Source organism: Fusarium solani (assembly GCF_023522795.1).
Source record: "Fusarium solani strain SB1 chromosome Unknown bctg00000001, whole genome shotgun sequence".
Taxonomy (NCBI): domain Eukaryota; kingdom Fungi; phylum Ascomycota; class Sordariomycetes; order Hypocreales; family Nectriaceae; genus Fusarium; species Fusarium solani.
The window spans coordinates 5,670,535-5,683,117 of NW_027072156.1; the positions used below are offsets into that span (position 1 = coordinate 5,670,535).

Genomic DNA, 12,583 nt, shown 5'->3' on the forward strand with positions numbered 1-12,583 from the left:
GAGGCTAGCGTCAGGTGACTGATTGGCATCAGGATGTGGAAGTGTAGTGTTTCGGTCTATCGTGTGTTAGCTACGGTAATAGAGCGGCTTGCATGGAGAACAAGTTGCCTTTGCTCAAAGGCTCGGGGAACCCTGTGTTCCTAGCTCGTGTGGACTTGTCCATGGCAAACGTGTTTGTTGTATTGTGTGCCTCCTGAAGGGCCTCCCTCCAGCCATAGAGCACTTTAATACTATTCCTTGCCGAGTTACCATCGATTGCTTACATTATAGGTGGCGACAGTAACTGATGCCTCGTCTCATTGTCCTACTTACTGCTTACATGCTTCATGGAATGGCCGGTGATCCCGGACATCTTATCCTGTCAAACATATGCACTGGCTGACAGAGTTCTGAGGATCAGTGCGGCCTTCGTCAGTAAGCATTCCATTTACCTCCTTTTCAGCAAGCAGTCAGAGGTGCTGACAGAATACCAGAGCAAAGACATGGTCGGATCATAGAAGCTTAGGCAGAGACGTAAGCTTCACACCACACTTGGTACATATCTGGCAAGAAATACGATAAAAAGCTACGTCTACAAGCTACCCGTTGGAATACTCGCACCATCCGGCGTTTTCTAGCAGCGCGCTCCATGCAGAGAAAACTAATCCATACGATGCGGCGCAGTGCCTCCAATTCCAAGCCGCGGAGGCGCGAGAATCAGGACGAGCAGAGGCCGACTGCAGGTGGCGGCTGCGCTCATAAATGTGAAACAGCCGACCAGGCCGGTCAGTCCATAGACAGGACTGAGTCACCAGGCCCGGGTGCTGCGTCGATGCCAGCACCAAGGGAGGCTTCACCTTGGCTCATCGTTTTGGGGTCTTTTCTGAGCAACAGTGCTGCTTTTGGTGATGCTTGCCCTCACACCTTTGAATCTTCAGCGGATCACGAACTAACATTCGGAGCCAAATCATAGGCCTCATGAACTCTTTCGGTACTTTTCAAACCTTCTATCAGCAGGGCATCCTCAGTGAAGAATCGACTTCGATCATATCCTGGATTGGTAGTATTCAGGTATGCCGGCCTCCGACAAGAATGTCCGATGTACCCACGCAGTCTACTGATCCGAGCCCGTTAGCTCTTTCTGCTCTTCCTTGGTGGGATAGCTTTCGGTCCCATTCTTGACTCGTGTGACCCTCGACGACTCATGGCCCCTGGCTCCGTCATCTGCCTCTCGTCCTTTATATGTGTCAGCTTTGCTTCCCGGTACTGGCAGATCTTGATCACACAGGGCGTCATCTTTGGCGTCGGAAACGCCCTCCTGTTCGCCAACCCGCACTCCGCATACCGGGCACAAGGGCCACCCGCTGATTTGCTGCAGCTACTACCCCACAACGACGGTCATTGCCAGGTCGTTCAGCCACAACCGCAGTCTAGCACTGGGCATTGCCGCATCAGGCTCCTCCATAGGCGGAATATACTGGCCCCTGATTGTCGAGAAATTGCTGAATCATGTCGGATTCCAGTGGACCCACCGGGCTGTAGCCGTCATATGCCTGCCTCTCTTCGCTCTAGGGTGTCTTATGGTGCGGGAGCGAGCTACAGAAAGGGCACGATCGGCCAACGAACGGCCAACGACACCCTCGGGCAAGGCGACGACCTTGTTCAGGGATGCTGAATATGTTCTGCTCAGCGTGTCGTTGCTTTTTATTTATATGGGCATGTTAGTTCCGTTCTACTACATCCCACTCCGAGCAATCTATCACGGCATCAGCGATGATGCAGCCAACAGTCTCCTTCCTATATGCTACGCCTCGTCGTTCTTGGGCCGCGTCATAACAGGCGCGCAGGCCGACCACTTAGGCAGGCACGAGGACCAATCCTCTGCCAATGGTTCAATCACGGCTAACCACTCGGTACGCAATAGGTTCAATACGCTTGTAATCATGTCAGTGATCACGGGTATCGGGACACTTTGTTGGACTTTCATGAGCAGCTTCGGTGCCATGGTTTCATTCGCCATCCTGTTTGGCTTCTGCTCTGGGGGCCTTATACCACTCGGCGCCGGCTGTGTTGCCCAGATCACACCAGAGACTGGTAGTATGTGAGTTACACGTCACAGGACTGGAGCGCTACCCCCCAGTCTCCGTGTTTCCCCTTGCTATTATTCCGAGTCCAAATTTCCTGTCATTTTTGCCTGGGCCCCAATGGGCTGGAGAACTATTATGCTAACATTCAATAAGCGGGCTTCGCATTGGAGCCATGATGGCGCTCTCTTCCGTCGGGTTTGTACTGCTGCATCATCTATCTGCTCTGGAATGCTGATCAGGCACGAGAGCCCTCGTTGGTGGACCTATCGGCGGATCGCTCCTAGAACTTGGGCAACATGGAAACAACTGGGCAGCAGTCAACTACTTCTCCGGCATCACCGTTCTTGTCGGTTCCGCAATAACTGTCTGCGTCCGGGTGCGATGGAGAGGAGCTGGCCAGGTCGTGTTTTGAGTGCCGCACATCGACTTGCTCGCAAGATAGTTTCTTCTGCAGCAATAGATCTTGTGTGGTTGGCAGCTATGAGAGACCAAATTGAAACACATAAAGAGGGTTCAAAGAGCCTTGTTTTCTCATTGGAAGGATGTGGCAGGAAAGAGCTGTTTACAGTAACTGAGCGCCCCACACAGGGCTCGTGCACTGGCCAATCACGGTTCGAGCCGTTGCGACATCTTTGTATAGACTACCAGAAATGAGGCAGATACCTGATGACTATGGCACATGCCCTCTATTGCTTCCCTACATGATCTAGCTACTGAAAGATTGCTCGCAAGCGGCGGCCGTTCGGTCTGTCACGCAGAGTGACATCATGTGAAAAAAGTCCTGGCACCCTGCTTAGCCTACGATCCGCACATAACGACATGAAACTATGCTTACTTGACGAGAGAAGTCAGTTCGTCGACGTTTCGACCCGCGGCCAGTGCTTCGTAGATCTTTTGTCCCTGCTCAGGACTGTGGGCTATCTCTCGAATGGTCGCATCGATTTGTTCCTTGAGATTTGTACGGAACTGATACATGATGTAAATATACAATACTCGAGCAAGAGCCGTGGTGTCTCGCGATGCTACCGGACTGCTCTGTGGCTCGCCTTTCTGTGGTGGAGGTAGGGCTACCTGAAGGTTTGATCCCTGTGCAGGTAATAGTTGCTGCGATGGCGTATGCCGGGAAACCGGTGACCGTCGCTGTTGTCGTAAAAGGTCGCTTGGTAGGAGCATTTTGTTTCAATAAGCGGCCGTATGGTTTGACCACAGCTGTCAACGTATCTAGCAGAGACGTAGCCTATTCGTACATGTAACCGCATTGCGCTATTTACATAAGAAGACGTGGATGTGAGGATGTGATAATCGAGTAAGCGACCAGAGTGTAGACCGTTACCGCGCCATTGATTACCTCGGCCTTGATTCCTTTGACTGTCACCTTGATTAGTGTTTCGTATTCTGTCTATACCCAAATGGTTGCTTTCAATTGTTTTTCCTCGATTGATTACTCTCGATTGATTACTCTCGATTGATTACGCTCAATTGATTACTCTCGATTGATTACTCTCGATTGATTACTCTCGATTGATTACGCTCAATTGATTACTCTCGATTGATTACTCTCGATTGATTACTCTCGATTGATTACGCTCAATTGATTACTCTGTGATGACGGCCGCTCAACGCATGTCGGTTCTCGGCATGGTCTTATCCCTAGTCTCGAGTCCAAGCCTAGTCTCAACAATAGCAGCGATTAATCTCGGCAACCGGGATTCCCTTACGTCAGTCGGTAGATCCATAATCAACTGTCCCATCCAGCCCCTAATCCCTACATATCTATAGCCAAGCGTTGCTCAGGCGATGCCATGCATTATAGCCGTAGCACCTAGAGCAAGTCCGACAATCATGGTGCCAATCCAACCCCCAGAGCTGCCGCTGGCGGCGCTGCTTACTTTCTCTTCATCATTGTTGCCACCGTTGATCTCGTCCAAGATAGAGGTTGGGAGACCCGCTTTTGCACTCTCAAGCGCAGAGCTCAAGCTACCACCCTTGGTAGCCGCCCACGTCTCCGCGCTACCAATCGCGGTGACTGCATCCGAAACCTTCTTCTCGACCCAAGTCTGGCCGTTAGATAACTGTGATCCGAGCTCGTTGCTGAACTCGTCACCCGCCGCTCTAGCCGAGGACATCAGATCATCAATGATATTGCGTTTGATGGTGCCAACAGAGTCAGGCGGGCTGGTGGTAAGAGGGACGATAGTTTCCACGGCAGCTGATTGAAGTCGAACCTCATTGGTGACCCTTGATTGACCACTATATGTCAGATTAGCGACGAAGAGGCACAGGAGACGCAGTTGACGCACTCATTCCCAGGGTCTTGCGCGGCAACATAGCTGCTTAGAAGCATCAGGACAGGAATTCCGCGTGGGTTCATGTCGATTATCGAATTGTTTACTGATCAGGCTTTGCGGCATGCAATGCTGTATGTGGAGCAATTTACTTCAGTGGATCATATGCGTGGAGGGCACTATACAGTGGGGTGCGGGTTCAGCGTCAGTATTCTGTCATTGAAATTTTACTGAAAATAGCCAAAAGTGGATCAACTGTGGCGAGTGCACAGTGCACCCTCAACCCTAAAACAACCCCTGTCTTCTTCCGACAGTAACAGCATCTAAGTGCCTCAGAATTCAGGCACTAATAACCCGTCTTACGACTAACTTCTGGCCGCTTACCCCTCGGAACATCAGCCTTGATTACATATGCTTATTCTAGCGTCTGATTCTGACCAAACTCTGCATTCACTCAACGATTACGCATACGCATCCTATTAACGAGCACGCGAAAATACTAATTAGTTACTGTAGCGGCTCACGCAGCGTTTAGTACAGTATGTACGGGAAATACTTTAGAGACCCTTAGGTAGAAATAGACATCATTCAGGGCCCATACTCCTGTGGGATCTCCACTTGCGAAAGCGCCCGACCTTCCCATTCACCTTCCCATGTATAACCTCCCATACCGATCTATGCCGTGGTTCCCCTTCTTCCCCGATCCGCCGACTTGCGCGACCGCCAAAGACTGGACTGACTTCATAAGAGACGGCAACTGTTGTAACGCCTCCCGCGTGGAGGCGAGGTAGGCCATACTCCGCATCGTATCTGGATGGTTTTCTCCAAGCACATGCTGGCGAAGGTCTAAAGCAGTTCGATGAAGCCGCTCAGCTTCATCATATCGGCCCTGCGCATGGTACGTCGCCGCGAGTTCCGCCATGCTCCTGATCGTATCAGGATGCTTCTCCCCAAGCACATCTCGTCGGAGATCCAGTACTTTGACCGAGATCTCTTCAGCCTCGTCATATCGGCCCTGCTGATGGTACGTCGTCGCGAGTTCCGCCATGCTCCTGATCGTATCTGGATGCTTCACCCCAAGCACATCTCGTCGGAGATCCAGTACTTTGACCGAGATCTCTTCAGCCTCGTCATATCGGCCCTGCTGATGGTACGTCGTCGCGAGGTCCGCCATGCTCCAGATCGTATCTGGATGCTTCACCCCAAGCACATGCCGGCGAAGGTCTAAAGCGGTTTGGTGAAGCCGCTCAGCCTCGTCATATCGACCCTGCTGATGGTACGTCGACGCGAGGTCCGCCATGCTCCTGATCGTATCAGGATGCTTCTCCCCAAGCACATCTCGTCGGAGATCCAGTACTTTGACCGAGATCTCTTCAGCCTCGTCATATCGGCCCTGCGCATGGTACGTCGCCACGAGTTCCGCCATGCTCCTGATCGTATCCGGATGCTTCTCCCCAAGCACCTCTCGCTGGAGACCCAGTGCTTCATCCTTCAGTCTCTCGGCCTCGTCATATCGGCCCTGGTTATGGTACGTCGACGCGAGAGACGCCATGCTCCTGATCGTGTCTGGATGCTTCTCCCCAAGCACATCTCGTCGGAGATCCAGTACTTTGACCGAGATTTCTTCAGCCTCGTCATATCGGCCCTGCTGATGGTACGTCGTCGCGAGTTCCGCCATGCTCCTGATCGTATCTGGATGCTTCACCCCAAGCACATCTCGTCGGAGATCCAGTACTTTGACCGAGATCTCTTCAGCCTCGTCATATCGGCCCTGCTGATGGTACGTCGTCGCGAGGTCCGCCATGCTCCAGATCGTATCTGGATGCTTCACCCCAAGCACATGCCGGCGAAGGTCTAAAGCGGTTTGGTGAAGCCGCTCAGCCTCGTCATATCGGCCCTGCTGATGGTACGTCGACGCGAGGTACGCCATGCTCCTGATCGTATCTGGATCCTTCACCCCAAGCACCTCTCGCCGGAGATCCAATGCCCGACTGTCTACCGGCTCCTTCTCTCTCCATCGTCCTCTGTCATAAAGAAAGCTCGATACTCTCTCGAGTAAAGTGGATGTCTCCATCTCGGTCCCGCTCACCTCTGCCCACTCCCCTACTCGTATAGCATGCGTCATGTACTGCTCGCATCGCGCCCACGAAGTCGGTTCTGATGGCGGGAAAAGGCCATCTACTACTTGCAGAGCCATCCCGGAATAGTATGCTTCACCTTTCTCCAGTTCGCTCGGCTCACTCTCTACCCATGGTGCCTTGCCCACGGTCGTCTGCATCAGGTCTCCTACCCCCAGCCCATATCGGACAGCTTCTTGCACGAGCTTGTGCATCTCATAGCTCCGCTGGCTATCCTCCGTCCGACGCAGGCTGAGAAAAGAAAACTCCTTCAATCGCATGACCGCCTCTAGAACCTCAAGCTCTGTAACTTGCATCGGTGGGCTCTCGTCATCAGTGTCGCACTGGCCAGCGGCTGCCCCTATAAGTTCTTGTGGTATGTCTTGACTGTCCACATACGCAATCACATGCAGCATCCGGTACGACATCTCGCTTTCCACCCGGATCCGCTCCGTCGAGATCCTCCACGTCTCAAGCACACTGTTCGATACCTCTGGCCGTCGATGTCGGTCCGCATCGCTCACCTTCAGCACTTGCCATCGAGTCTGGCCTTGCCTCAGGAGAGCTAGGTATTGCTCAGCCGTCATCGACATGCGTCGCATGTATGCCCCAGCTTGCGAGATCGCCAGCGGTAGGCATTGCAGCTCTTCTAGGAGAGCGTTCGCTCCTGCCTCCCCTGATACCTCACCCACAATCGGCGGCTCGTCTCGAACTCTTGCCAGGAGTGTCGTCGCCTCGTCCATCGCCATAGATCGCACCTCAATGCCACAACGCGGTCCGACAAGCGTGCCGGCAATATGTGCGTCTCGGCTCGTCCATAGGACCGTCCCTTGCGGCGTGCAAGGCACGTATCTGTGTAGGTTCTGGTTCTCCTTCGTCCCTCCTCCTCTTGCCTGTTGACCGATTCCAAATAACTTCAGGTCATCAGCATTATCAAGCACCATCACCCATTTCGATCGAGCTTCGATCCCGCTGCGCACCGCATCGAGCAGGTCCGACCCGTCAAGCCGCTCGTCAACCCCAAGCTTCTTCCCGATCGTCTTATAATCAGATGTGAAAGTCGCTTCGTTGTCTGCATGCACCCAGAAGATGCAGCATTCGTCATTGGCGTCGCATCGTCGATATGCGTAGTCTAGCGCAATCTGCGTCTTACTTAGTTCGTTCGTCCGTCAGCACTTTTCCAACACCGCGCGCCGTTCCGAAAGTGGAGACTTGCCCTGATCCCCCTAGGCCCCAGAGCGCGGCGCTATGGGATCCAGAGTTTTGCGGTAAAAGCTTGTCTAGTCTATCGATGAGATCCCTGCGATAGACCAGATCCTCGTTAGGGGGATATGGGATGACGCGGACGACTTCGGCGCGGGCCGGCGGGTGGGGCAAGCCGTAGTAAACATTCCCTTGAACGTTTCCCTGGTTGATGAAGTTGCGGTCGCGGAAATGGCTGTGACTGACCTCGCGCTGTTCGTGTGCCGGATGCGCCGACATCCTGATTCCAGGTCAGTTAGTATCAATCAACAAACCTGCTTCAGAACATGTCGATTGAAACCTTGGTTGCGAATACATAAAGCGCTGAAAGCTGAAAGAGCAATGTTACTCACTTTAGCCGCTCACGTGACACTGCGTCGCAGCATCATCCTCGCTTGTTCCGAACAAGCTCTGGCTTCATAACACAACACCGCCGGTAACTCTTCCGCCCACTGGATCTTCAGCTTGTATCCGTATCAATGATAAGAGCTGCTTGGCTTTTGGGTCCTTCTGTTCTTTCTCCTTGGATTGCGCGTCGCTGTCGTCTTCAATCAACATTCCACGTTGCTGAGGAGCTTACGATCACGTGTTTTAGGCAACCATGAAGGAAACGTGTTCTTTGCCCTTTGTCCTTTGTTGGCAATGGCCTGCTCACCACCTCATTGCCCTTCGTCTGGCTCGGCTTGCTTCCTCGTTCTCTCGCTGCTAGCCGTCGCGAAGAATTTGCCTCCTGCACGTCGCCGCTCGCCTGACATGTATACGCCCGATTACGATCCTCGCCACGCCAACGATAGCCCCCTCTACCTTGATGACGAGTTTGAACTCGACTATAGAACCCCACAACTCCCGACTTGTGATACTCCTTGTGCTAGGGGGAGTCCGTTTCAAGACAGCTGCCTACCGTTACTTCAACTAAATAACTGGGATTCGGCCTTCCGAGACGATGAACTTGATCCAACGTGTATTCACTACGATATCGAGTGGAAGCTTCAACTCAAGAAGGGAAGACTATCCAAGCTGGTCGAGATCACGGAGGAGAACCTCACCCTTGCTCCCGGTGCCTACTGGGACAAGTTTCTAAGCGTCGAGTTGGCGGCAACCGTAAAGGACAAGCTCCCCGAGCCGAGATACGAACCCGACGAGACCACCGTTATTGTGAGCGTAGAGAAACGTAGCGAACGTAACATGAGAAAGCGATTTGATGGCCTCATCGTCGACTGGAAGACGATAGAAGATAAATTGAGAAGCTGGGCCCCTCTTTTCCGCGAAGGTAACAAGCTAAGGATTTACATTTCCTTCGTTTACAAAGAGATCATCCAGCCAACAGCCGTGGCTACACGGAGTCGCGGTCGTGGGGCTACGGGCCGGCAGCTCATCGCCAGAGACCAGCTGCTTGCTGATCAGGAAGAGGCGACCGGCTCTCGTCCAGTATGGAAAGAGGTATACGAGCTTCTGCACTGCACAGGGGTTCCATGTGTAAACTCGCAATTTTATTACTGGCGTGATCCAGAGAGCAAGAAGCATTACACACTTGACACTAACATTCTGGGGATGCTCGTTGACTTTGCTGAGGAAGGAAATCTTCTGAGGACACACGATGACGTTCCTGAGAATATCCGACAGGTGATCTACAAGCACGAAGAGGAGAGTTTGGAGCGAAGGAAACTGAAGCGAAAGAGATCCGATAGTTCGCCTCCAATCAATATCCACGTCACCTGTCCTGGACATCCTGGCCAGCATTCAGGGGATGTTTTCACTGAGCCCAATGTGGAAGCGCGAGGAGAAGCCCAGGGATCGGTGCTGCTCTCTCGGAATCGACCAATTGACCTTGTAATTCCCATGCGGAGAAATAAGGCTCTAGAAAAATACCACGAATGGCAACAGGATCAAGTGGACAGCCCGCGTTGGCAGCAAAGCATTCAGCATGCCTACGAAATCACAAGGGAGGCATGTCTCGATCTCAAGCATGTCCATACCAAAGTCGGTGTCGAGTTTTACACCGACAAAGGAGTGCAGTTGGGCGTTGCGCTGTCGTTCATCAACGATGTTCCACGTTGGGTTGAAGAAGCTCTAGGGTAGTAGAGTGATGGAATGTTTCGTGTGCCTTACAACTTGTTTCTTTCTAGCTGCAATTACAGACAGTTTCTATTGCCTCTCTGGAGGTTGCTCAACTGCGAGCCCTGCATTACGAAAGTGACCCTCAGCGCTGGCCTGCCGTTCGCCAACAGCTTGAACACACGACTTGACGTACGCCCCAAAGTCTTTCTGGATCAGGTTGACGTGTTCATCCCACCGTAGTTTCACACAAGCCTTCATCTCGGCAAAATACTCTTCAATCGGGTTTGTGTCGGGAGTGTAGGGTGCTGTCATCTCCACTTTCACGCCAGCTTCGTTACACATCTGCTTGATCTTGTCTGAACAGTGAATGCTAGCGTTGTCCATGACAAGCACAGATTCCGGTTCTGGCCATCTGCCACAGTGATGTAGCAGCTGCTCGATAAAGTCTACAAAGGTCGCAGTATCAGTCGATCCGCGATAGACGCGCGACAGCTTGATGCCCCTCTGTGTGTAAGCAGCCAGAACCTGGTACCTCTCCTCTCGTTGAAAGCGAGCGATCTGCATGGGTGGTACGCCCTTGGGAGCCCACCCCTTTCGTCGAACGCCGATGCTTTTATCCAAGCCAGATTCATCGAGAAAGATCAGATGATACGATCGATACCCGCCTAACTTTAGTCTGTAATGATAGTAATGGCGCAGCTGCGGGTTTCGCTGTCTCGCTACGCGGCGTGTATTCTTACGAGTCCACTGTAAGGCCTGCAGGGTTCTTGTGATGCGCGTGGGCGACACGTCTACGTCGAAGCGCTTTCGGAGGAAAGCAACCATCTCACGTCTCAGCATTTCCGGTTTTCTAACCAGCTCTCTGCAAAGTGCATCTCGCATAAGAGGGGTTATTTTGGGATCGGGGCCGGCACGGTTAGTAGGGGCCGCTGCCGTACCGAATCGTCGTATGGCCGATCGTGTTCGATAAACGGTGCGTTCGGTGCAAGGGATTATTTTGGCGATTTCACTTATCGAGCGCCCTTCGAGCAACATTGTGCGGATTCTATCCTTCTTTTCTGGAGTGAGTCGAGGGGCCATTTCATACTGTACAAGGTGATGAGGCCAGTTGTGGTTCCTGGACGTTGGAGACGAGAGAAAAGAGAAAGCAAGGAGGAAAGCAAAGAGGTGGACGGTCACAGAGTATCCTGCCTTGTCCGAGGCATGTAAGCCTGAGATGTAAGGCCACCTGCTACTGCTCTTTGGGCGAAGACACCAAGACGCCACGGTGTCAGGATGACAGGTCCAAACCCCCACTAGCCACACACAGTACTTCAGCCACGCTTAGTCTGTTTTGGGTAGAATTACCACATTAAGGGTATGGCATATGCTCCTGACGACGAAATCCATGGCCGGATCGCGTGGTCAACTACAGATCAGACCCATTACATAGGTCCAAATGTTAGGTTTCCTCCCACATCACCCTGATTGATCCAAGTGCTGTCTCCGAATGAATTGCCCGCAATACTACGTCCATTCGAATGGCGTTGATCTGCCCGCACGTCAGCCTGGAGAATCATGAAAAGAAGACCAGACTGTACCGTTCGTCTGGGTCGAATCTCGGTCTCCATCATGGACTGCGTATCGTCCCAGAATGGCTTTCGCCACAGATGCAGCAGTAGCTGCGGCAAACGCTTGCCAGGCTTTGTTCTTATGGCTATCTGCATAATCGCAGATGCCCTTAACAACGACGCACGGAACTTCATCCCACGCCCCCGCGCCTTCCATCTCAAACGCGATGAGGTCGTGCTTAGCGGCGATCCGGTCTCGATCCTCTCCGCTCTTCATGACTGTGTTGCCGGATCCGATACGACCGATAAAGACCTCTGGGCGGAAATCTCCGCCTTGGATGGGATGCTCAGAACGCTCTCTCACAACTAGATTGGCGGAATCACATCCAGCTTCGACACACGAAGCCTTGGAAGCTGACTCGCAGAAGACGTCAGTGTCATCAGCACACACGCTACACCCATTCCCATGCCTGTGTGTATATGTCGGAGGATACAATTTATCTTCCTTCGTTCCAGGATATTGGTAATTGGCTCGGCGTCGTTTTTTCTTAGCGGCTTCCTGCAAATGCTTCAGGTGTTTTGAAGCCTCGATCTGCAGCCGCTCTCTCATGAGCTCTGTTTCAAAGACTGCAAGCAGGCTTCGGATGTCCTTGTTGGCTCGTCCGAGACTGTCTTCGACTGTGTTCTTCACAGCAAAGTATCCAGGATATTGCCTGCCGTAGTCGTATTGGATGATAGTCTTACTCACTACAATATCGCCCAGAAATGCATCGAAATCAGCGATGCGGGGGACACCACCACAGATGCCGACGAGGATAGCAAGCTTTAGACCAGTGTAGCTCGATCGCAAGCTGGCAGTTGCAGCCGCTGCGCTGTTGGTGCCCATGTTTGGAAGAACAGCCAGAACAACGTGGTGGTCTCCGATACGACCAGTGATGTAGGTATTCGTGTCGCCATCTGCTCGGCCGTAAGGGTCACGTTCCTCGTCCCAAAACTGATCGAACAGCAAGGTGACGGCATCAGCCTCGTGAGGCAGAGCGCACACTATGGCAACTCGAAAGCTTTTGCGGTCGGCAGGTGGTTGTGGGGAAGCCATCGTGTGGGTTGTGATTGTACTGCGAGAGAGGGACGAAGCCTGAGACGGACACAGTCGAGGGGTTTGTGTTGCTGCCTTACGTTATCACGTGGGGAGCTGAGATTGGGTCGGCATTTCTTCCCACCGCCGCAGTTTGGGCTACATTCATGTTCAGCAGGTCTCAAATGAA

General features: G+C 52.7%; 6 protein-coding genes across 6 annotated transcripts; 2 read left to right on the forward strand and 4 right to left on the reverse strand.

Moving 5' to 3' along the window:
* Nucleotides 1-1,183: 1,183 nt before the first annotated feature.
* MRS44_003913 (uncharacterized protein) lies at nt 1,184-2,478 on the forward strand (the record flags this gene model as incomplete). Its single annotated transcript, XM_065623471.1, has 3 exons — nt 1,184-1,299; nt 1,358-2,076; nt 2,306-2,478. 3 exons carry the CDS (start codon nt 1,184-1,186, stop codon nt 2,476-2,478), a joined length of 1,008 nt encoding a protein of 335 aa, XP_065479543.1.
* Nucleotides 2,479-2,897: 419 nt separating this feature from the next.
* On the reverse strand, nt 2,898-3,239 carry MRS44_003914 (uncharacterized protein; the record flags this gene model as incomplete). Its single annotated transcript, XM_065623472.1, has 1 exon — nt 2,898-3,239. The coding sequence occupies one exon, from the start codon at nt 3,237-3,239 to the stop codon at nt 2,898-2,900; it is 342 nt and encodes a 113-aa protein (XP_065479544.1).
* A 617-nt stretch (nt 3,240-3,856) lies between these two features.
* MRS44_003915 (uncharacterized protein) lies at nt 3,857-7,950 on the reverse strand (the record flags this gene model as incomplete). Its single annotated transcript, XM_065623473.1, has 4 exons — nt 3,857-4,316; nt 4,367-4,396; nt 5,023-7,610; nt 7,654-7,950. 4 exons carry the CDS (start codon nt 7,948-7,950, stop codon nt 3,857-3,859), a joined length of 3,375 nt encoding a protein of 1,124 aa, XP_065479545.1.
* A 402-nt stretch (nt 7,951-8,352) lies between these two features.
* MRS44_003916 (uncharacterized protein) lies at nt 8,353-9,789 on the forward strand (the record flags this gene model as incomplete). Its single annotated transcript, XM_065623474.1, has 1 exon — nt 8,353-9,789. The coding sequence occupies one exon, from the start codon at nt 8,353-8,355 to the stop codon at nt 9,787-9,789; it is 1,437 nt and encodes a 478-aa protein (XP_065479546.1).
* A 66-nt stretch (nt 9,790-9,855) lies between these two features.
* On the reverse strand, nt 9,856-10,848 carry MRS44_003917 (uncharacterized protein; the record flags this gene model as incomplete). Its single annotated transcript, XM_065623475.1, has 1 exon — nt 9,856-10,848. One exon carries the CDS (start codon nt 10,846-10,848, stop codon nt 9,856-9,858), a length of 993 nt encoding a protein of 330 aa, XP_065479547.1.
* A 462-nt stretch (nt 10,849-11,310) lies between these two features.
* On the reverse strand, nt 11,311-12,414 carry MRS44_003918 (uncharacterized protein; the record flags this gene model as incomplete). Its single annotated transcript, XM_065623476.1, has 1 exon — nt 11,311-12,414. The coding sequence occupies one exon, from the start codon at nt 12,412-12,414 to the stop codon at nt 11,311-11,313; it is 1,104 nt and encodes a 367-aa protein (XP_065479548.1).
* Between the last annotated feature and the right edge of the window lie 169 nt (nt 12,415-12,583).